Raw genomic sequence first — 24,209 nt, 5'->3', positions numbered from 1 at the left:
GACGTGCGCGCGCCGGGGGCTGCGCCTGCGCAAGTCGCCAACCCAGAGCCGCTTGGCCGTTCCGCGAGCGTGGCGGTCCGCTGAGGTGGCGGTCCTCGCGGTCTCGCACCTTCTGGGCCAAGAGGCGGGACTGGCGCAGCCGCTCCTCGGCGCTCATCGCTCGCAGACGCTGTTTCAGCTCGGCCCGCAGGCTCCGCTTGGCGCTGCTCACGGCCACCGCCGACGCCATCTTTCGGGCGCCGCTCTGTTCGTCCCCGCTTCCGGGTCGTGGGCGCCCCGCCCCCAGCATGCCTCCCGACTGGGACCGGGTTCCCCGCGGCCAGGGGGAGGGTCCAAGGTCGGTAGGGTTCCGGGGGAAGGGTCCGGGGGAGGGGGTAGGGTTCGGGCCCGGTGAGGACCCGGAGGAGGATCCGAGGTCGGAGGGGGACCCCAGGAGGGAGGGTCAGGCCTCGGGGCGGCCCCGGGGAGAGGGGGGAGGGTCGGTGGAGGGGGGCTGTTGTCCAGGCTCCGGGCTCGGTGCGGCCGCGGGGAGGGGGCTTCTCCGCCCTCCCGGGCGGGGAGCGAGTAACCACCTGGCCCTGGCTTCCCGGCCCGCCTGTGGCCCGGCCTGAGCTCGGGGAGGGGGCGCCGTCGGGGCCCCAGCGCTGGCCTAGGTTTCTGTGAGTGAGCTTTGCCCCGTGAGGCGTTGTGTGGAGCCTGGCAGGAGCGCAGGGGCAGGCCGACGAGAAGTACACGGGATACACAGACCTACTGGTTAAAGGGAAAATGAATTTTGGGTTGGGGGGGCAAAAACGCTTTCCTCTCTTTTTCTTTTCCAGTGGGTGGGAGGGAGCCGGTTTATTACTGAGGGACCGGACAGACGGTTGATGGCGGCAGGTGCATTTTGTGTTCACCTCTGGAGAATTCAGGACTCAGAGTAAATGGCCCTGTTTATGACAGGTTCAGGGTCCAGCAGTGTTTTCACTCTGCAATGCCTGGAACTTCCACCTCCTATGAATGCTCTGTTCCTTCTGGAATGAACAATGAGGACGTGGAGACACCAAGTTTTCTTTGTCTTGCAGGGCATTTACCTGGATTGGGAGGAAAGAAGGCCATAATTCAAGGAAATAACTCAGTATGAAGAAAGGCTCTTAAATTCTAGATTTACCCCTCAGACGTTGACACCAGTGACCTGATGAAAAGGTGAGAGGGTTCATTTATTTTACAGATAAAGAGATTGAACTGTAAAATAATTAGAAGTTGAGAAAATTTAATAAGTTTTATGTTAATCAATTTTACTGAAGTTCCTATGGGCAAACAAGCATTAAGGAATAGCCAGGAAAACACTGAAAATGAAAGTCCCCCTGGGGAACTGGCCCTTTTAAATCTTGAAACATACTATAAAACCATTATAATGGTAATAGTATGGCTCTGCCGCACAGGAGAACAGTGGAATAGAACAGAAAGCACAGAAATAGACCTGAAGCCATATGGAAATTTAGTATATGACAAATGTGATATCTCAAATGACTGGGGCTGGCATCATTTTTTTAATAAACGGTCCTAGGAGAACTGGACAGCCATTTTTTACAAGATAAAATTATGTCCGTATTTCACACTATACATAAGAAAAAACTCCAAATGGATTAAGGCTCTAGTGTAAAACCTGAGATTGTAGCAGTGGTAGAGGAGAGGGCAGTTCCGGGAAAGGCGGTAAGAGAAAAGACTGATCAATTTGACTACATACAAGTTTTTTGTAATTTTGCATAGCATAAAAAGCCATACACAGAATTAAAAGACAGCTGACAAACAAGAGGAGATAATTGCAACATAAACCACAAAGAGTTAATTTCTTTTAAAAAGGAACTCTTTAAAAGTTAGGTTACAGGGCAGTTGGGCAAGAAAAATAGGAACAGGCAACCAGACTGGAAAGAAAGAATTAAAACAATCTCTGCAGAGGACATGATCTTATATACAGGAAATCCTGAGGAATCTGTAAAAAAAAAAAACAAAACGATTAGAACTAGTTAACTGGAGCTCAGCAAAATTGCAGGATGTGAGACCAGTCTTCCAGCCTGGCACTATTCATACTACACATATTTCTGGTTCTACAGCAGCTCTTGGCCTTTGGATTCAAATTGGGACCATGGCTCTGGAGATTTTGCTGACCTCCATCATCCCATGAGCCAGTTCTTCATCATAAGTCTTGTTATCAGTAGATACCTCCTATTGGTTCCATCAAGCTCCATACACAGCTGACCCTCAAACAATGTGGGGATTAGTGGCACTGACCCCCACACAGTCAACTCTCCAAAAATTTAACTAATAGCCTACCATTGATGAAAGCTTTACAGAAAACGTAGTTGATGAACACCTAGATTGTTTCTGTGTTATAGACTGTATTCTTACAATAGAGTAAGCTAGAGAAAAGAATGTTATTAAAGTCGTAAGAGAAAATACATTTACTGTACTGGACTGTATTTCTGAAAAAAAGTCTATGTGTAAGTGGACCCATGCAGTTCATGTCTGTGTTGTTTAATGGACAACTATATAGTTACGTATACAACAGGAGATCATATAAACAGGAGATTTATATGTACATCTTATAATGTATATGTTATTGAGTATATATAATAATAGGTGTATATAACGAGATGTAAGGTGTACGTAATAAAACTGTATATACAGATTTCCTACTGATTCACTTTCTCTAGACAACCCTAATACAGATTTTTAAAATACTGCAAAAAGTCTCAAATTTAAAAAAACAAGTTCATTTGCAATAGCATAAAAAAAAATACTTAGAAATAAATTTAACAAGTGTTAGAGTTCTGAAAACTACATGGTGTTGTAGAAAGGAAGAAGACCTGTATAAGTTAAAGGACATGTCATGTTCATGGATTGGAAGACTTAATATTAAGATAGGACTACTCTCTCAGTTGATCTATAGAGTCAGTGCAATACCTGTCAGGTATTGGGTTTTTTGCAGAAATCCACAAACTGACCCTAAAATTTTCATGGAAATGCAAGGAACTCAGAGTAACCGAACAGTCTTGGAAAAAGAACAAGAATGGAAAACTCACACTACTGAACTTCAAAAGTCACTACAAAGCTACAGTAATCAAGACAGTAGGGTCCTGGCGTAAGGATAGAAGGATAGGAAAATGGCATAGCATTGAGAGCCCAGAAATAAACCACGTTCGTGGTCAGTTGATTTTCCTGAAGAGTGCCAAGATGATTCTATAGGAAAAGAATAGTGTTTTCTAACAAACAGTGATGGGATATGGAAAACAGGGAAGTTGGACCCTTACCTAACACCATATTCAAAATTTTACTCAAAATTGGTCAAAGGCCTAAATATAAGTGCTGAAACAAAACTCTTAGAAGAAAACATAGGCATAAATGTTTATCACCTTGGATTAGACAGTGGTTCCTTAGTTATAACACCAAACACACAAGCAACAAAAGAAGAGTAAATTGGACTTCATCAGAATTAAACACATCAGTACGTTAAAGGACACCATCATATATCTGATAAGGGAATTGAACCCAGAATGTATAAAGAACTCTTACAACTCAACAATAAAAGAAGATAATCCAATTTAAAAACGGGCCAAAGACTTAAATATAGACCGGCCTCCACATAAGATACACAAATGGCCAATAAGCATGTGAAAAGATTTCAGCATCATTAGTCATTAGAGAAATGCAAACCAAAACCACGAAGAGATACCACTCACACACACTAATGTGGCTGTAGTCAGAAACACGGAAGGTGAGCATTGGCAAGGAAATGAAGAAAAAACCCTCCTACTCATGGGAACATGAGACACTACAGCACGGATGGGCCCAGTGACAGGCCACACACGAAAACCCACGTATTGTATGGTCCCATTTATATGAAATACCCAGAACAGGCAAATCCATAGAGACAGCAAGTAGATGTGTGGTTGCCTGGGGCTGGGAAGGAGGGGAGTGGAGTACAGGGTTTCCGTCTGGGGCGATGAAAATGTTCTAAAATTAGATTGAGGCGATAGTTGCAAAACACTGTGAATGTACTAAAAACTGCTGAACTGTACATTTTAAAAGGGCGAATTTAATGTCTATTACATCTCCATAAAATAAACAACAGTATAAAAGAAAATCTACATGTATCTGCTCATCTCTGGGGGGAAAAAAACCCCAAATATAATAAACATAAACCAGAAACAAACTTTGGGTCCCCATAGGGAATAGGTGAGGACGGTGGGCGAGTGGGAAGGGAATAGCCATGTGACAAGGGGAGAGTGATGTTTCTTCGACGACACTGGTCCGGGTAGCTCTGCCCTCAGAACCATGCCAGTCTGCATACACATGTGGGCACGTACATACAGCCAGGGTGTGGAAGGAAACCGAAACAATGCAAGCAGGGACAAAACGGGACGTGCTGTACGTGGTTGACACTTACCACAAAGGGTAGAGAAGAGAAGAACCAACTTAGTAACTTCGGAAAACAGCATTTGACTTTCTACTGTAAGACAAGACTAAAACAGCTTTGCACTAATATGGCACTGCAGTTAAGACATTTGTTTTTCATAGGGTTATAAATTAGTAACTGTGAAACTACTTTATCTGTGTTCTAGAATTGAGCAAATAAGTAAATACATTGTAGATAATGAGAGTCCCAGTTTCTCCCCGTCAGGAAAAATAAGTTACAAATAAGGAAGGACTAAAGGTTGGAATGAACCCTGTTGTGTTGCCTTGGAATTGGAAGTGTTGATATAAATTTGTGATTTTAACTATATATACAAATGGATAGCTAGAGAAATAGAGATGTGTGTTGGATACGTATACTTAATGTTTCCTAGTTCTGTTCATGAGAGGACCTAGAAGCAATAACCCTCCATAGCAGTGAAATCTAGTGTCCAGATCTTGGTTTCCAGATGTCATTCTTCAACAAAAAAATAGGGCTTCCAGAGTTGAGGCAGGAGCAAGATGGGCCTGGAATATCTCGTGGTGCCACAGGGTAAGGAAGTAATCCCAGCAGAAGGGAGCGTGTCAGAAGGGGAGCCAGGACCAAAATGGAGTTTGAGCAACAAAATAATAATTTTACTCTATAACCCATGAAATGAAGTAAATATCCATAGTCCACAGTGATTGATAAATGAATAATGATAAATAACAAAAAACCAAGTAGACGAAACTCCTTATCCTATAATTCTAGTTAATAAATATGGAAGGAATGATGGAAATCGAGACTCACCATAGGCACACATTGCACTTACAGTCATTGCAGGCAAGAACTGTTGATGGGGGCTGAAAGCAGCGGGCAAAAGAATAAGAAACAGAACATTTTTGTGGTCTCAGAGTATCTCCCCACAAGATACTTACTTAGTAGATGTTAACATGTGATAAGACACGTGCCCCCGAATATGGTGCACTGAAAATGACACAAATTCGTTCATGTGGTATTCCTTCCTGCCAGAAAAAATCAGGAAAATCTTGAAAACCTCAATCATGAAAAAACATCAAGCCCAAATTGAGAGACATTTGTAAACACCTGACCAGCACTCTTCAGAAGTCTCAAGGTCATGAAAGACCAAGAAACTTAGGGGTTGGAGACGAAGGAGACAGGACAGGACAGTTAAGTACAGCCGGCTGTCCTTGATGGGCTTCGGGACCATAGAAAGGGTGTTAATGGGAAAACTGGTGGGATTCAGGTAAGGCTTGTACACGAGGTGATGGTGTGATAATTGACATTAGTTTCTTTCTTTGGATATCTGTACTATGATCATGTGAGATGTTTTTGGAAGTTAGATGAAGGGTATATGAGAAGTCTGTTTTTGCAACTTTTTCTGTAAGATTAAAATTAGTTCAAAAGAAGAGATTTTAAAAAACTGTTAAGTAAATAAACTTGGTGGACGCATGGAGTGGGAGAGATCATCCTGTGAAAACACTACAAGTTTCAGTTGACCCAAGTGTAAGTCAGTACACAGTTACTAACCGCCTGTTACATCCGGCTCCTAACTGATCTGCCAGCTCGAACTCTCCTACAACCTGGTCTCAGCACTGCCCAACTTAGCTTCCTTAGGAAGAAAACATTCTCATCCTATCACTGTCTCTTAAAAATCCCTTTGGTAAAAACCTGTCATCAGAGGACACCTCTCCTCTCAACTACCTGCGAGGCCCTGTCACTTTCCACTCCCTAGCACAGTGCGTTGTGCTTCCATAGCCCCCTGGGCATGGCTGATTGCAGAGCTGTCCTAATGTGCTCATAGGGACATTTTATTCACCAAATTATTCTAGGAAAGCACCATGTCTATGACTTTTTTTTTTTAAGAGGAAATGCTTTGATAAGGCACTTGGGTGATCGACCGAAAGCTAAAATAAAAAGATCGCCCCAACCTATTGTACATAAGATGGTCAGAGGAGCTTCTGTTGCTTCCGAAAGGGAAGGGGGGAGTCAAATAGAAAGGCCGGGGCGGAGCCAACATAGTCAGTGCCCCTGCACTTGAGGGAAGAGAAAGGGAGAAAAGTCCCTGGAAGCCGCAGCCAGGAAGAGGACCTCTGGAAGCTGTCCAGCAGGGACTTCCTCAGTTGTGTGCTATTGGGTGGTTGACGTAAACCCCCTACCTGTCTCCCGGACAGAATATCCCGTGGTCCTTATTGCAGGGCTGTGTGAGTCGATTCTTGGCGTCAACATAGGACTGCTTAGCATGGTGAGAGGAGAGTGGCCATGTGAACTAGAAGAACACCGTCAACGATGGCTAGCATTTATCGAGGTTGCTTTGCCACGTACTATGCTAAGTTCTTGACACAGAAACTATGACATCAGTATTACTGTGATGTTTTCACAGAACAGGAAATAGGTTTGGACATCATACGTGTCTTGCCCAAGCTTACTACGTAGAAAACTACTACGTGAAAGAAATCAGGATCTCCGAAATCAGTGCTAAACTGCCTCGTCTTGAGTCCCAGCAGTGTTCTGTCCGCCTGCTCTTGTCCCCCCAGTAGGCTGTCAGCCTGGGACCATGTGTAACCGTGGCTGGTATCCTCGGTGCTCCGCACTGGACCCGGGATGGCGTGGCTGCTGGGTGGATATTGGTTAAGTCAGCGAGTAAAGTCTGGGTCAGGAGCAAACTCGGTGGGAAAGCAATTGGTTGAATCTAGTAAAATGTCAAGCTCTGGTGAAAGTCCAGGTTGAGAGAAAAGACCCCTTGTATTCTTCCCTGATCAAACCATAGCTGGAGTACTGACCCGCACTGAGGAGTGACCTGACAAACTAGGGCATATTCAGAAAAGGGTGGCTCTTTCAGCTCTAAGCGGTAGGTAGCCATTCGAGAAATTTAAAAAGAAAACTCATAACGTCACCAAGGAAACCCACTGATTCACATCCATGACGCTGCACTGCTTGCATACCTTCCATTCAACAAACTGTATGGAAATTTGCAAGTGGGCGGGGACGGGCAGGTTCGAAGATGGAATAGTAGCAATGACTAGAGTTTCCATCATCAAAAGTGAAACACACACTGAGTTCATTTACACGCACGCACACCAATACCTGCTACTTTGAGCATGGTCTGTGACCCGACGACATCAGTGCCACCTGGGACCTTGTCAGGCAGGCAGGGTCTCAGGCCCTCCCCAGAATCTCTATTTTTATCTTAACAGATCCCCAAGAGATTTGTATCCATATTAAAGTTCAGGAAACTCTACCACAGATTGGTGTACAAGCCAAGTGTCGGTTTGCAGGAAGAACTAGAACTATCATGCCAGCTCTTACTGCAGTCAGCCTGCCCAGATCCTTCCCTCCGTCTAGACAGATCAGGAGATGTCTGAGGACCCGCCCCTGTCACAAGGAAGTGGCCTCGCAGCTGCAATTCTGAGGTTGAGTAAGCACTAACCAGGCGACAGGGTGGGTGAGAACGGAGACAGGGAGGTGAGAGAGTTTTCTAAGAAGAAACAACTATGTGCAAAGGCCCTAAAGGGAACAACAAGGTCACATTCCAGAGGAATTGAAAGATGGCTGAAAAGGCTCATCAGAGGGAGGCAGGAGATAAGGCTGAGGGGCTGGGTCCGGACCACATGGGGTGGTTTTGATTTGTCTCTTTGTGTTTCAATAAACTTTTCTAAAGACCTAATTTACATAAAGGTTGGAAAGGAAATACAGAGTTCCCATGTGTTCCCCCCACCCCGCGTTAGCACCCGGCATTACCATGGCACACGTGTCCAAGGCATGAAGCCAGCGTCCATACACTGCTGTTAATTAAACCCCAGACTTCATTTGGATTTCTCGAGTTTCCCACTGACGCCTGTGTCTGTCCCAGGTCCCATCCGGACGTCCCATCGTCTTTAGTTTGCTCGTCTTGACTGTGGATTTCTCAGAATTAACTTGTTCTTTGATGACCTTGACGTTTTGAGGAGTACTGGTCAGGTATTTTGTGGAATGTCCCTCAATTTGTGATGGATGTTTTCACGAGGTTATGGGTTTGGGGAAGAAGACTGTAGAGATTAAATGCCCTTTTCATCACACGATACCCAAAGGTACATGCTGTCAGTGTACGTTACCTGTGATTACCAGGCTGAAGTAGTATTGGCCAGGCTTCTCCACTGTAGCTTTGTTTCCTTTCTGCACTCTCTTCTTTGGAAGCAAGTCACTAAGTCCAGTCCACACTCAAGTGGGGAGGAAAAATGACACAGAGTTTGGTGGAAGAATTTGAGTTCCTAAGAGTAATGAAAAGCCACTGAATGAGTTTAAGCAAAGGGGTGACGTTGGATTTACTTTTCAGATGAGGCTGCTGGCTGTACTGAATGTACCAGAGGGCTCAGCGATGCATGAGGGTACACATCCCCTCCAGCAGTGGCCTGGGTGGAAGTAACGGTAGCTTGGATTCGTGTAGGAGTTAAGGAGCTAGAAGGAGAGACGTGGATGGATGAAGAGAGATTTAAGAAGTCAAGTTGCCAGGATTTGGTTAATTTTTGGTTGAAGAACAAGAATAAAGGACAGGAAGGTTCAAGGATGACTCCCAGAAACCTAGTTCATGGTTTGAGCAGCTGGTTGAATATTAACAAGGTTGAAGGCCAAAGGACGGGGTAAACAGGCGAGCAGAGCTGTCCGAGGACTCCCAGTGGAGGCAGCCTAGTGGTCAGACGCCTCTACTGAACTCTGGAGGCATTGTTTTCCTGGCGTCCATGGCTACTCTGGATGGCTCTGTATGCTGGGTAGAACCCTGTAATAAGAAAAGAGCCTTGTCTAGTTCAGTAATGCGTCAACTGTCTTGGGGAAGAGTCCTTGTTTAGTCCAAATCTTTGAGAACACGGTAACAGTTCTGCAGGTACATGCTGCATCTAGGTCAAAGATTATACTTCTGGAAGCATACATGTACCTGCCACAGTAGGGATGCTGCTGCTTAGATCTCTGAATCCCCAGACAACTCTGTGGGCGTGGGGGGGGGGCTCATGATAGAGTCATCGCCATCCGTGTCCCCCCAAGTCTGTTACCTTCGGAAGCCATACTGTATCCCAGGCAGAACTCAGGAGACTGGGAGGGACACAGAGTGTGCCTGGCACAGCAGGGATGAGCTCGGGTTGTTCACAGGGCAGGTGGGCTGTGGAAAGCTTCGTTGTAGGAATAACAGAATAAGAATCCTTGTAAGAATGCTGTAAGAATTCTGGCTTTTACTTGGAGTGAGGTGGAAAGCACCAGAGAGTTTTGAGTAGAGGTTACATTTGTTTGTTTCTGTTTCTGGGAGTGTAGCTGACCCACACTGTACGGTTCGTTTCAGGTGCACAGTATAGTGATTCACCTTCTCTCTACATTACGCTGTGCTCCTCGTGGGTGTGATCCCCGTGTGTCACCACACAACACTGTCACGCTGCCACTGACCGTATTCTCTACACTGCACCTTTCATCCCCGTGACGTCCTCATTCAAGTTCTCACCTTTTAAAGGATCCCTCTAGCTGCGTGTTGGGAAGACGCTGTGGAGGGGCAGGAGACCAGTTAGTGGGTTACTGCGAAATCCAGGCAAGAGGTTTTAGGTGGTGTGGATCAGGGTGGTGGTAATGAGGATGATTACAAATTGCTGACTACTGGGTAGATTTTGGTGATGGAAACAAATAGTACTTCCTGATGGGTTGCATTTGGGGTCTGAGAGAAAAGGAGTCAAAGAGTCTAAAGGATTTGCTGAGCGGATGGAGAGGTGGAGGTGCCATTAACCAAGATGGCGAAGGATGCAGGGGTTACGGATTGAGGGAGTGAGGACAGGTATTGAGATTTCACACGATGGAGTTTGATAACGCTTGTTAAACATCCAGGTAGAAATGTTGGATCAGCGGTTGAACATCTGAGTCTGCAGTTTGGGGAAGAGGTCTGGGCTGCAGGTGTGAACTCGGGGGCCACCAGTGTGTGTGGTTGGCCCTGTAAAGCCAGCTCACTGATAAGCTGCCTGAAGTCTGAGTGTAGGTGTGGGAGAGAGGGAAGCCGAGGACCAGCCAGGGGTGCCTCATTATTCAGGGGTGGGCATTTGGCTGAAGGAGACAAATTCATTGAAGGAGGTGGGAAGAGCGACCAGTGACACGGGAGAACCAAGAGACCCGTGTCCCCGAAGTTCGCTAACAACGTAGAGAGTCATCTGCTGTGCCCGATGTCATCCTGCCAGGAAATCTGAGGACTGGGAATCCATCGTTGACCTTCCTAAGGGGGTGAGAGTCTGATTAACACTAGGGTCCAAGAGGCAATGAGAGGAGAGAGTTTGGAGAGCAAGTATGACTCTATTTTGAGGAATTTTTCTATGAGAGCAGAAAAACAGGGTAGTCACTGAGAAGTTGTGTGTTTGGTTTTGTTTGGTTTTACATTAAGGGAGGCCGAAGCGATATTCTGCAGAGGCAGGACAGAGGGAGGTCTACTCTACGAGTGTAGGGCTTGGCCTCCCAACACATGGGTCCGCAGTCCTAACAGGCGGGGAGGAAAACGCACCAGTACAGGTGCAGCGTGCGCAGCTGGGGCTGGGCGCAGGGCACGTGGGAGCTCTCAGGCCACCCCAGCGGCAGTCAGTGGGAACGAGATCGCGTCAAAGTACCTGTATCTAGATGCAAGTATCCGTAGTAAATCTTCCTATATAGACATTCTTCAGCTGCTCAGATAGCAGAGTTACCAGCCTTGAGCTCTAGAACAGTTTCAGAAAACACTGGTCACGGGTTTGGTTCTCCCGGTTCGCCAGTTAGGTTTACTCTGTTAAGGCAACAAATCATAGCGCTAGGCTCCGGCTGCTGTCTTGAGAATGCTGCCTTCATTCCTAAGGCAGATGACTCAGAGAGAACCCGCCAACACCGTGGCCAGATGATTTACCATGTCATCCTGTGCTGTGGCCCTAATAGCATCCGCCAGCAGAAATAGCCGCACGGAGTCGGCTCGTGTAAGGGAAGGGGTCACGCTCGTGCTCTGTGGAGTTACACAGAGCAGCATTTCCCCGTCAGCAGCTTTGCACCCTCTGCAGAAAGCTTCCAGAGCCAAGAGAGCGATGACCAGTTGAAGTTAGGGCAGTTCCACAGGGAGGAGACGCTTAGAGGGTGACGGGGACCCCCGGCTGGCTCTTGAGGAGGCGTGCCCTCCGGGGGGGAGCCGGCTCTGCCCCGCTGGCCTTCACGCACAGGTCCAGCGTGTGTGGGATGGGGAAGTCGGCATCCAGGCAGTGCCACGGGACCAGGAGGAAGTGGGGCGGGAGGAGGCGGCGCAGGGCGGTCAGGGCCGCGTGGCTTCAGGGCCAGCGTGACCCACCCACCCGGCCCCATGAACTGGGCCGAGTTGCTTCCTGCTTGTAAGCCTGTTGCTGAGATGGGGTAATAGCTACTTCGGGGGACCAAATGAGATTCAAGGCCAGGACTTCTCTGGAGACTCTAGCGCGTGGAGAACAACCAGCAAACCGCCCTCACTCTGCCGTGGTCAGCAGACCTGACGCTCAGCCTCGCCCGGCCTCATGGGCGACACCTTCCCAAGCCAACTCACGTCCATTCTTCGGTTTCTTAAGCAAGGGTTTATTGAGCTCTTACCTGGCTCTGAACCAGACCCTGAGATAGAAAGGTGAGCACACACAGCCAAGGTTCCTGCCCCCCAGGGGCTTGCTGTCTATTGGGAAACAATACACTGATCTACAAATCACACTGATAGAGAACTCTCATTGATAGTGGTGTCGGGGGAGACTGTAATAGGAGAACGTAGCCCCGTCAGGCAAGGCAGCCCTAAAGCAGCGACCTCTGAGCTGAGATCTGGAGGGTGAGTAAGCCCGAGCAGGGGACGAGGTAGAGAAGTGTCCTAAGCAGGGGACAACAGCTGTGGAAGTCTACGGGGGAAGGTGCTGGAAACAGGCCAGCGAGGCTTTGTTGGGGGGGGGAGGGTGGTCGTAGCTGAAAGGCAGGGAGGGCCACCTGTGCAGAGGGCCTGGCAGAGCGTCCACAGGCTTAAGTGTGCAAGCGCAGCGTCCTTGTCCCTGCCCAGGGCCATGAATGGACAGTGCTTCATGATTTTATTTGAGCAGTCAGCATTCCACTGTATTTTTTTTAAGTTTTATTTGTTTTAGAAAGAGTGAGAGTGAGCACGGGGAATTAGGGACCGAGGGAGAGGGACAGACTTGGTGCTGAGCGCAGAGCCTGACGGGGACCACGACCCAAGCCAAAACCAAGAGGCGGACACTTCACCAGCTGAGACACCCAGGCGCCCCGACGGCGTTCCACTTTCCATTAGTATTTGGGATGATGTTATTTCTCTCCTGTTATACTTTTCCTTAGTGTGCCTTGTTTATAATGAGTGTCTATCTTTTTTTTTTTTTTTTAAGATTTTATTTATTTATTCAACAGAGATAGAGACAGCCAGCGAGAGTGGGAACACAAGCAGGGGGAGTGGGAGAGGAAGAAGCAGGCTCATAGCGGAGGAGCCTGATGTGGGGCTCGATCCCAGAACACAAGGATCACGCCCTGAGTCGAAGGCAGACGCCCAACCGCTGTGCCACCCAGGCGCCCCAGAGCTTTTTAAAAATCAACTACATTGAGATGTGGTTTATAATAGAACGCGCCTGTTTTATGTGAGCGCCTCTGTGAATTCTGACAACCGTGTACCACCACAGTGAAGGTGTGCAACACTCTCATCACCCCCAGAAGACCTTTCCTGGTCGGTCCCCCAGCCCCAGGCAGCCCCTCATCTGCTTTCCCCGCCGGCTGTTAGATTTGTCTTCTCTGGTTCCATGTGGAGGACTCAGCACACGATGTCCTCGTCCGTGACCAGCTCCTTTCACTCAGCGTGTGTTTGACATTTGTCCGTCCAGTTGCGCAAGCCAGCACCCCGTGCCCGATTATTGCTGAGTAATAGTCCGTCCTGTGGACGTGCTACAATTTGTGGAAGATTTGGGTTGTTTCCGGGTCTTCCTAACATTATGAATGAAGCTGCTGTGATTAGTGTGCACATGTTTGATTTCTGTTGAGCGGACACCTAGGAGGGGAACCGCTGGGCCCTAGGGTCAGTGCACGTTTAACTTTAGAAGAAACTGTCACACTGTTTTCCAGACGGACAGTTGTACACCGTGTCAGTCGTGCGTGAGCGCGTTCCCGTGGCTCCACGCCTCCCCCAGAGCCTGGTGCTGTCCGACCTTTCCATGGGAGCCATTCGGGAGGCCGTGCGTGGGTCTCATGCTGGTTCTGATGTGCGTTTCCCTGTCATCAGTGGTGTCTAGCACCCTTTCCATGCGTACTTGGCCCATCTGCTTTCCTGGGGTGTATGTTCCAGTCTTTTGCCCGTTTTTAAATTTGGTTGATGGTTGTATTGTTACTGAAATACAAGTATTAATATATTCACGATGCAAGTCCTTTGTCAGATATTAGTGTGGCATGTGTTACGTTCCATTCTGTGCCTTGCCATTTTGAGTTTAACAACTTTATTGGCATACAGTTCTAAATTGCAGTTATTACTCTGTTGTTAACAAGATCGTCGTGGCATAAGAGCCAGGGTTTGGGGGCGCCTGGGTGGCTTAGTCGGTGAAGCATCTGCCTCTTGATTTCCACTCAAGCCCTGGGATTGAGCCCCGTGTTGGGCTCCATGCCCAGCATAGAGCCTGCTTGAGATTCTCTCTCCCCCTCCCGCTCTGTCCCTACACCCCCAACTCATGCTCTCTAGCGCTCTCTTTAAAAAAATCCATGGTTTGTGGTTTCTTGTGCAAATGTATTCCAGGTAGCAGTACCCATACACGCACTTCCCGTCCATTCATGACTCAGCACTTCGTTCTGATTCATGGGAACATGAAGGTAGGACTTCCCCCTTCGAGCAGGGGGCTGGGAGCACGAGGTGAAACAACAGGCTAGAGATGCTCCCTATTCAGACAGACGCAAGCCCCAGGTGGCCCAGGTAGTTGGCTCTCAGATGTGATTTGATAAATCAGCCAAAGTTACGAATGCAAAAAATGTTTCCCTACACTGGACTTGCCCCAGTGTCCTCATCCACATTGTTAAGAATCACGGGGGACGATTAACTACAGAGAACACACTGATGGTCACCGCTGGAGAGGTCGGGGGGTGATGGGGATTAGGGAGTGCACTTGTCATGATGAAATAAAATACAGTGAAATACAGAAACCCTTCAGTTCTCTGGCTCTCTGAAGTCCGCAGCGGCCGTGGGGAGCTCTAGACTGGGGCTGAGAGCGTGTGCGTGAAATCTCTGGGCAGGCTTGTGCAGTAGACCTCTACTTTAGGAAGAGTGATTTCTGAAGGGGTTTCTTCAGATCAGCTAATCACAGGGGAAATGAAGCATGAATCCACTGAAATCCCCTGGGAGAAGGCACAGAGCCTGAGAGCAAGGGGCTCCGGTTTCTTTATTAGCTCAGCTACTCCCTAAGAAAGGTAATGCAAGCCCGGAAGGGACAGAGATCGTGTCCCCGGAGGACGAGGAAGCGTGAGAAAGTCTAGAACAAAGTGTGGAGCTCCTGTCCTGCAGTCAAATTTACGGACCTAAAGTTGGAAGTCAGGATGTAAAAAAAGACATAATTTTCTAATTTATGAACTTTTAAAAAAAGTTCTTATTTGGTGAGGGGAAGTGTAGAGGGAAAGGGAGGGAGAATCCTCAAGCAGACTCCACACTGAGCACACGGACCCTGACTCAGGGCTTGATCTCAAGACCCCAAGATCATGACCTGAGCCAAAACTAAGAGTTTTCCTGGCCCTCATCCTCTCGATACAATACCCGTCCCGTCTTCAGCTTCACCATCTTGCTCGACTCCCAGGCACGACACAAATTACACACTAAAGCAAATATACAATTTATTCATTAAAACGAGAACAAAATTTCCATAACATTGAAACATCAAGTTACATCACCAAAGGTGTTTATTTAGAAGTAGAAGTGAGTGTTGACAACAGTTTTTGCAAGAGTCAAGGAAACTAGCAAGTTTCACAATGGGGAGTGTCCCTGTTGGCCGGTCAGTAGTATTGCTTCAGGAGAGAGAACATTTCACAGATCTTCCCCATAACTTCCAGAAAAGTCAGCCAGCCAGACTTGGGTTCGAACTTCTTTACAAAGCCATCTTCCTATTGGAGAATAAATTTCACAGTTTAAAAATCAGTGGAAACAGTTTAGTGGGATGAAAAGCAAGAAAACTCCCACTTCACTAAAGCAGACAGTTAGACAGTTGGTCTCGTCTGTGCCCGCACCGGTCCCCCCCCCACCAACCCGGTCCATCGGCGCCATCGTTCAGGGGTAGCGCCGTCCAACAGAAACACAGTGCGAACTACAGACAGAAGTTCAAGTTTTTAGTAGCCACATTTTTTTAAAGTAAGAGGAAATAAGTAAAATTAATTTAAAGAATATATTTATCTAAAATATTATTTCAATATATAATCAATATGAAAATTATAGAGCTATTTTGCATCCTTTGTACCAAATCTTTACAATACACTGTGTTTTGCACTTACAGCCCATCTGAAATCAGACTAGCCACATGTCAAGTGTTCAACGACTGCACACTGGACAGCACAGCTCTAGAGGAAAGAAAGTCTCATTTCTTCTCTTTTTCAATTGTCTGGCATTGAACTATGCGTTGATGTTTGTAAACAGAATGAGGGCTCACGATAAAGCCGGACGCAGCCGTGCCTCTGAGCCTCTGAAGAGGTGGGGGTTTCTATTATGATTCATTCTCCTTCTGATCATAGTTTTAAAACAATAGAGTGTGAATGGTACACTGTAATTTTTGACGATAATTATAGAGCATCCTGACTGCCGCGTACCTCTGATATCACCCAGCCTAGTGCCCTCTCTTATTTTGACAAACAAGGAAACTGAGGCCCCAGAGAAAGTGAGTTGCCTGAGGTTACCTAACTTCTTAGCGCCTGGGCCTGGAAGGGAATGCAAAAACCGTTCTTTTCATCCCATGGGCTTCCAAACCACCACCCAAAGGATTAGAAAATTGTTGGAATAAGATTTTTAAGTGTTCACCTAGTACACATTTGGTCTGCCTCAGAGTCCCGATTCTGGGCTGACAAGTGCCTTCAAGCAGTTGCTGGGGCAGGTGACTACATTGGAGAGCGCGCGAAGTTCATCTCTTGGGTAGCCGGAAGAGACCCGCTGGTCCGTGCCCGCCAGCATCTGCCTGAGTGTGGCCAGAGCACTGACACGGTCAGGGGCACTTGCCAGGCAAAGGGTTGCCCAAGAAAGCCGGCTTCTGCCCACATACGTGCAAGTGGAGTCATGCTCCGAGACATGATGTCCTGGCCTAACTGGGGGAACGCTCTCCTTCCTCCTCTCTCTGGACTTACGCACACAGCTCTCGCTCTTGGTACGCGTGCCCCTCACTGCCTCCCTTCCCAGGATTTCTTGAAGCCCATGGTAACAGGGCTTCTGTCAGACGGCTTCTGTTACCACGACCGTGATCACGATCTGTTACGACTGGGCAGTTAACATCTCACATAGGTTCCGCTTCTCCACTACAGACAGCCAACAAAGGGAGAAACCAACAAATACAGCTCTAGGAAGATTAGAGGGTTTAACTATAAAAAGCTGAAGGTAAAAGGAGAGGATTCACAGTAGCTGAAACACGGAGGCAACCCACGCGTCCACCAGCTGATGAACGGGTTCCCCAGACGTGTCCATTCCTGCAGTGGAATGCTAGACAGCCTAAAGAGGGAAGCCGCTCTGACCCCCGCTGCGCTGCGGACGGCCGAGCACTGTTGCTCACTGAAGGAAGCCCGTCGCCGCAAGGCAGATACTGCATAATCCCATTTACGTGAAGTACTCAGAGCAGTCAGAATCGTACAGAGTGGGACGGTGCTTGCCACGATCTGGGGCGCAGGGATGGGGAGCAAGTGCTTGGGACGCAGAGTCCCGCGGACAGATGCTGGTGATGGCTCACAACGGCAGGACTAGTGAACACTGCTGACACGCGCACTTACACACGGTTAAGCTGGTAATGTTGATGTTATGTGTATTTTAACGGAATAAAAAAAGAAAAGAGCTGACTAGGAGAATATGTATGTTTATCATGAAAGAGTTCATTCGGATGTAAGAGAATCCTCATCAAGCCCTTAAGAGTTGAACAGGCAAAGGCTATTGAAAAGGGAAATATAAATCACAAGCAAGCGTACGGGGAAAATGCAACATTACTAGCAATTAAAGAAATTCACATTTTAATACAATCTTACTGCTTTTTAGACCTATTACCTTGACCTTATACTAAGAAAGCCTAAAGCATAAAATTATATCCTGCCTCAAAAATTCAAAGAAAACCAGACCCTCAGAATCGTTTAGCTCTAGGAAGATACCATGGTATTATTCCCACGCCTCTCTAGTGATCATTCACTCAGTTATTCACTCGACAAATATTTCTTGAGCATCGGCTACGTGCCAGGCACTGTTTTAAGCACTGGAAACAGACTGGTGAACTGACCATGCAGGAGCCTGGGCCTCACTAGGCTTGTGACCGAGACATGCAGTCCTGAAGCAGGGCATGGGGCCGAGCACTGGGGGTGCCGCAGAGACGGGGCAGCTGAGGGGACTCCCCCGGGGAGGGCCACAGGGGGCATGTATGCCGCTGGGGGGCAGCTGAGGGAGACCCCCCCCCAAGCTGGGCCACGGTGGGGGGGGGGGCATGCACACTGCTGGGGGAAGGTTGGTTCAGGCAGCGGCAAGAGCCAGTGCAAAGGCCCTGGGGGGGTGGGGAGTGTGCTTAGTTTTCCAGGGAGGCTGGAGCCGAGAGCGCAGGAGGGACTCCTAGGAAATGCGATCCGATGGGGTTTGAGTACAGCAGTCAGGACTTTGTATTCTGTGCTTGCTCCATGGGGAAGGGCTGCCAGGGAGGGTTCCGACCCTCCCAGGACATGGCGGCATGATCTGGCTGCCGGGTAGGGAGCAGGCCAGGGCAGCACGAGGATGGGAGCAGGGACACGGGACAGGCTACGGCCCCGTCAAGAGGGAGATGGGGCCTAGGCGCGCCGGGGGTGCGGTTTCAAAGCTGCTGCCAGCAGGACTCACCGATGAACCTGACGTAGGGTGTTGGGCAGTGGAGTCGAGGGTGATGCCCAAGGTCAGAGAGTGTTCCGGAAGGACCCGCGGGGACGCTCGAGTTCTGTCTCACCTCACTTCATGAAATGATCTTACATCTCAAGTTAACATTCAAGAGAAGCACCGGAAGAATCTGGCCCCGAAATCTAATCCAAGGGTGTGAGGGACTCCTGGAGATTCTGTCACTCACGACGAGCTCTTTGTGCCACCGGGACACGGAGTCACTCACGTACGCGTCTCTACGCGTCCTTTTGTGCAGACCACAGAGCAAGAGGGTCATAAAACAGCAGCAGCAGGCACACGAGAATGACTTGTCTTCACTCTTCCTTGGAAAGTACCAGCTTTCAAAGGGGCTTTCTATGCGCGTGATTTTCAGAATTACGTGTGTAAACCTCTTGAAACTCCCCGCGTACGCTTCACAGTTGTATGGTATCTGACACTGTACAAGGCCCCCTTACAGAACGTCTTCAGCCTTTTAACTCCCCTCTAGGGTAGCTGTTCTTGTCTTCCTTACGTGTTACGTACGTAAGGTAGTTACATATGTCTTGTGTCGTTCTGTGAGGTTCCTGCCCTGACTCAGCGTCACAGCTCTGGTGCTGAGCAACAGCAGGATTCAGCTCTCAGCTCCCATGTTAGTCCATCCAGTCGTTCTGTCAGCCCGTATTTGTGGGGTGCCTTCTGTGCCGTAGGCCCTCTGCCGAGCAGGGGAGGGACCATGGGGCGCTGAGCAGACGCGACGCGTCCTGTTCCCGTGTCACGCTGAGGGCTGAGTGGCCTTTCCACTCCGCTGGCACAGACGCTGGGGGAGAGGGCGCGCACGGCCAGGCTCGGTGGGACAGGAAGCCGGGGGGTGGCCAGCGGTTCCTCTGGGGCACGTCCTCACGGCTGTTAAGGACCACCCTCTACTCACGAACGCTGGAGCCAGCTGAAAAGGTGGCAGCAGCTCTCCTCTCAGACCTGCCGGGGGCCCTCCGCTTGCAGCCCTTCACACTGGCAGAGGGCGGGAGGAGGGACTGTGCACGTGGCAGAGGAAGAGAGAGAGGTGAGAAGCCCCCGATGAAAGAAGACGAGAAGGGAGAGAGGAAGGGAGGGAGGGGAGAAGGGGAAAGAAAGTCACTCACGCTGGTAAGCATGAGAAGGAACACATGGTGAGTGGACCGGTCGCACTACTGATACACTGGTCTTCCTTCTTCCCTCGGGGCCTCTGGTTTCCCTGGGCACTACTGTCTAATTGTAGGGCGCATAGCTTAGGAAGACCAAGTGTGGTTAACCAAGGATGTCCGCAGTACAACCACTACTAATAACCGTAATCCTAAACTTGATACATACTTGCGGAAGCTGTTCTAGGAGCTTCGCATACATGAGTGACTGATTCCATCCAGACAGCAGCCCTAGCCATAGATGGCACTATTGCCCCATTTTACAGACGAGGACCCGAGGCTCGGAGAAGTTTGCTAACTTGTTCACCTCCCAGGGGCACGAGGTGCTGGCACCTGGAATCCAGCCCAGGTCCGTCTGCTTCACAGCCACTGCTCGTAACGTCTGTGCTGCCTCACACAGCGCCTTCTTGACCCAAAGTTCTCATGCTTGAAACTGCATTAAATTAGATATTCTCTGGTCGCATGCCAATTATGCTCTTCCCGCCTTGCATCACAGCCGTGCACTTCTAACTGGGAGCCACTGACAACAAATCTGGGTGGCAGACAGGACAATGGACCTATGCTTCCAGATCTGTCATTTCTGAGCGATTTTCACCGATCTGTAAATTTAGACTCTACAAGAGCAGGCATGTGACTGTGCCATTTGCCCCGAGGTGAACCCTTCCTGTGTCAAGTGCACTCGCTCGAGCAGATGCGTCAGCATCTCTGGGAGGAAGGGCTCACATGGCCGTGCTAGTGTATGCTGACTCAGACCCGCACAGCCACTCCTTCACCGACCACGGAAATGCCACGTCCGAGACCTAAGCTCTTCAGGTGTAAAAGTCAGGTGCTCCCAGGCCTCCTAAACCGAAGGACCCCGTGAAGGCTGAGCGTGCGTGTGGGCACACGTGTGAATCTGTGTGTCACTCACACCTGGGCCACCCCGGGAAGACGAGTCCACGTCTGGAAATTCTCAGAGACAATCCCACACTCCCCACTGAAGACGAGTTCCACGAGCTCTTAGACTGTGTCGTTGAGAAGTTGAGTTTTTAAGAAGCAGTTACCACTGTGAGTGTGACGAGCACCATGTGAGGCAGCGGGGCACAGTCCGCCTGATGGGGGGCTGCGTGGCTCTGCAGGCTAGCACACAGGCCCCTGCACAAGACAAGCGTGGCCTTCAGTGGAAACCTCCACCCGTGGCCAGCAGACCTTCCCACAGCTGACCGGAGGGGAGCTGGGCCCACCACCCCCAGGCTTCGTCCAGCTCCACATCCATGCGAGTCAGGGAGAACAGACGCCCCATCACGACACGGGAAGGGGATGATGGGGGGGACAACACCTAAAACACGACCCCATCGAGTGTTAGAACATTTATAATAACCAGGGGCGCCCGGCTGGCTCGGACGGACAGAGGAGCGTGCGGACTCTTGACCTTGGGGTCGTGAGTTCGAGTCCCAAGTTGGGTATGGAATTTACTAAAAAATAAAATCTTTAAAAAATAAATACGAAATAAAAATAAAACATTTATAATAAGGGAAGGCAGCTATAGTTTTAAAAGACAGTTAACATCCCAGAGGATATCTGCCACATATATAAAAATGTATTTTATATATAAAAATAATATATATAAGTATATTTTTTCATATATAAAAATATGGGAAAATAAAAACATACAAGAAAGAATTGCTACAAATCTATGAGAAAAACACAAAAAGTAGGAAAATGGGCAAAGACTATAAATAGGCAATTCCCCGAGTCCGAATTGTGTGTGGTCAGTAAAGGTGTGGACAGGTGCTCAACCTCATCGGCAACTAAGGGAGAAGGAACTAAAACAAGAGAAGTTGGATAGATTCTCCCAACCCTGTGCAGTGGGGAAATGAGGACAGGTCGGCAGGTGTGGGGGCAACGTCGCAGAGCCTCTCTGGAAGGCGAGGACCTGGTACGTTGAGAAAGGGACCCAGCAATTCCATCTCCCACAGCGGGGCATGAACGGACATGCTCGGGGAAGTGCTGTTTGTGGTGGCAAAGTGGAAATAACCCAGAGCTCCATTAGCCAGAGCCGGCCAGACCCTTGAGAGCATCTACGGACAAGAGTGTATATGTAGGATTCTTTTTTTTTTCCATAGGACTCTTTGAAATATTATATTTTCTTTCTTTTTTTTTTTTTTTAAGAGAGGGAAAGAGAGAGAGAGAAACAGGTGGGGGGAGGGGCCGAGGGAGAGGGAATCCCAAGCAGGCTCCACACTCATTGCTGAGCCCGACATGGGGCTCCATCCCACGACCCTGAGATCATGATCTGAGCCGAAATCAAAAGTCAGACACTTAACCGACTGAGCCACCCAGGCGCCCCCAAAAAATACTATGTATGTTTTCTATTTCCTATGGATATATTCAATAGGAAAGATTTGCACGTAACATGATTGATAACAGTCATAGCTCCCCTCTAGGGAGAGAAGAGGGCTAGGCTTGGGGGTGGGAGGGAGAGGATCCATGGAGACACGAGCGCTTCAAAAAAGTCAGTGTTAAGCGTGTTGGGTCTAAAGACAAGCAGGACCGCCCGGCTGTGAAAAGCCCCTTCTCAGTGACTTCTGACACAGCCCTCTCCACCTCCCACTTTGGGCTTTTTGAGGCTTTAATAATAAAGTGAATTGTTGTTTGGAAATTCCCCAGTAAAGTTTCTTGCTGGTGGTACAGCACATTACTTTTTTATCAACAGGCTTTAACAGCTAAAATTTGCTGTATTAGAAAACCGAAAAAATATCAGTTTGTAAACAATGAACTTGCAAAGACAGTACCTGAGTTTTGCAACATAGTAACAACCCAAATACAACAGCATCTCACACCAGCTCTTTGTTTACTAAACCTACGTCGTCATGACAACCTGGCCAGAGCCCATGCCCACCCGGGCTCCCATGCTGACGCGCGGGCAGTGCACTGGGGAGGTGCCGCGTGGCTCCCTGAATCTCAGCCCCATCGTTGACACTGTTAGGAATAAAAACGGCTAGCACATGTATCTTCCAACTACAGAGCTCTGATTCCCTGGAAATGAGCCAGAAATGTCTTCTTGTTTTAAAAATGAGAAACTTTAAAAATAAGCCACCCAAAGAAAATAGTGGGTTTTTAACAACTAGCAAGAAACTGTCCATCTCTACGTCAAAGGTAAGAGCAGTGAAGAAGGCTCCCATCGTACGTACCCAGCCTCCGTTCTGCCTTATCCACTCTCTCATGTTTGTCGTGATGAACTCCGCCACGAAGTAAGAAATCCTAGAAGCGTCCACATCCGGGGAGATTCGCTCCTGGAGGAGTTTCTTGGTGAGAATCCCTTCGAACGCAAATATGGTCACAATTCTTCCCCAGTTAATGATGCCGTCTTCAAATTCCTTTTCCATGACCTGATTGAATATGGTTCTGGCGGAGTCGACGGACACCACATCGAAACTGTCCAGGCATGGTTTCAAGTTCTTTTCCACCTCCCCCTGCACGGAGGAGGCCACGTCCCGCAGCACCTGGGACGCCCTGCTCGGGGCTGAGCCCGGCTGCGGGATCTGCAGGACGTGCTTCACGTAGTCCTGGGCCAGCGTCAGGGTGTACCCGAACTCGCAGTCTGTCATCTTCCACCCGCCCCGCCGGCCAGCCTGCCGTCTGCTCCGCCACCAGCAGCCGAGGCCAAATGAGGCGAGCGCCGGCGGGGCTGGGGCGGTGACTCATGGGACGCGCGGAGGCCGGTGGAATTTCTGTGTGCATCACTGGACCGGTCCTTCCTCCTCGTCACTCTCGGGCGTGGGCTGTGTGTGAAAGAGAAAGTTGAAAACGTGGAAGAGGAAAATGGTTCAACGAGAGGCCACTTCCTCAAACTGTCAGTGATTAACTCGGGGACTTCAGGGCTGAAGGCAGGACACAGAGAAACCAGAACCAGCCCCCCTCCCGCGGCGGGGGGAGGGCGGTGGGCGGCCCGTGAGCACATCGGGCCGGTCCGCACACAGATATGTGCAGAGTGCCATCCGACCCCGCAGTGCCACTTTTAAGAACTGAAGGCAGTCCCACACGCTCACACACGAGCGGTCACGGCAGCGTTATTCAGTCGCCGAAAGGTAGAAACAGCGCAAAGCCTGGTCGGCAGAGACCCGGCTACCGCGGGCCTGCACGGCTCCTGGGCTGCAGGAGGAAGCGGGCCAGCCAGGGAGGGGTGCCGAGGCCCTGGGGGAACATGCAGCAGGAGCTGTGCGTGTTAGCTCTGAGCCAGCCCACGGAGACCCGCAGACGGCTGGCGCCAGGGGCCGGGGCAGGGGCCTGCTCTTACTAGGAGCTGGTTTTACTGGGGATGAAATGTGTCGGAGCCGCACGGAGGCGGTGGTGGCACGCCACTGTCCCTATACCAGACTCCGAGAATCACTCACGTTGCGATGGGTGATTTTACGTTCTGTGAATGTCACCTGCAGAAAAGGCAGTGGCCCAGCTGAGCTGGGCTAGTGACAACAGGGGATGGAGCTCAGCCGGGGGTGGGGAGGCGGGTGGGGAGCCCCAGAGCCTCACTCAGGGACGCCGCCCTGGGCCCTGCAGCCTTAAGCTGGGGGGGGGGGGG

The 24,209-nt window shown here is 49.3% G+C and overlaps 2 protein-coding genes and 1 long non-coding RNA gene across 4 annotated transcripts in view; 1 reads left to right on the top strand and 2 right to left on the bottom strand.

Moving 5' to 3' along the window:
- Positions 1–336, bottom strand: part of MTHFS (methenyltetrahydrofolate synthetase) — a 36,121-nt gene extending 35,785 nt beyond the window's left edge. The window contains exon 1 of one of the 2 annotated variants that reach the window (XM_040642896.1): positions 110–336. In XM_040642896.1, the coding sequence (XP_040498830.1) occupies positions 110–289 (180 nt within the window). In that variant the 5' untranslated portion in view covers positions 290–336. The remainder of the gene's footprint in view (positions 1–109) is intronic. The other variant, XM_040642897.1, reaches the window with a different exon arrangement.
- On the top strand, positions 199–17,446 carry LOC103660240. The gene is made up of 3 exons (XR_005838115.1): positions 199–337; positions 1,062–1,182; positions 15,910–17,446. It is a non-coding gene; the product is annotated as an uncharacterized LOC103660240 (long non-coding RNA).
- BCL2A1 (BCL2 related protein A1) overlaps positions 15,244–24,209 on the bottom strand; it is a 9,010-nt gene continuing 44 nt past the window's right edge. The window contains exons 2-3 of the mRNA XM_008687830.2: positions 22,822–23,269; positions 15,244–15,523 (exon numbers count right to left, since the gene is read on the bottom strand). Coding sequence (XP_008686052.2) covers positions 15,416–15,523; positions 22,822–23,269 — 556 coding nt within the window. The 3' untranslated portion in view covers positions 15,244–15,415. The remainder of the gene's footprint in view (positions 15,524–22,821; positions 23,270–24,209) is intronic.

Source organism: Ursus maritimus, unplaced genomic scaffold (genome assembly GCF_017311325.1).
Source record: "Ursus maritimus isolate PB19 unplaced genomic scaffold, ASM1731132v1 scaffold_27, whole genome shotgun sequence".
Lineage (NCBI taxonomy): Eukaryota > Metazoa > Chordata > Mammalia > Carnivora > Ursidae > Ursus > Ursus maritimus.
The sequence above is the reverse complement of the archived record's forward strand: the minus strand, read 5'-3'. Positions and strand labels throughout refer to the sequence as shown.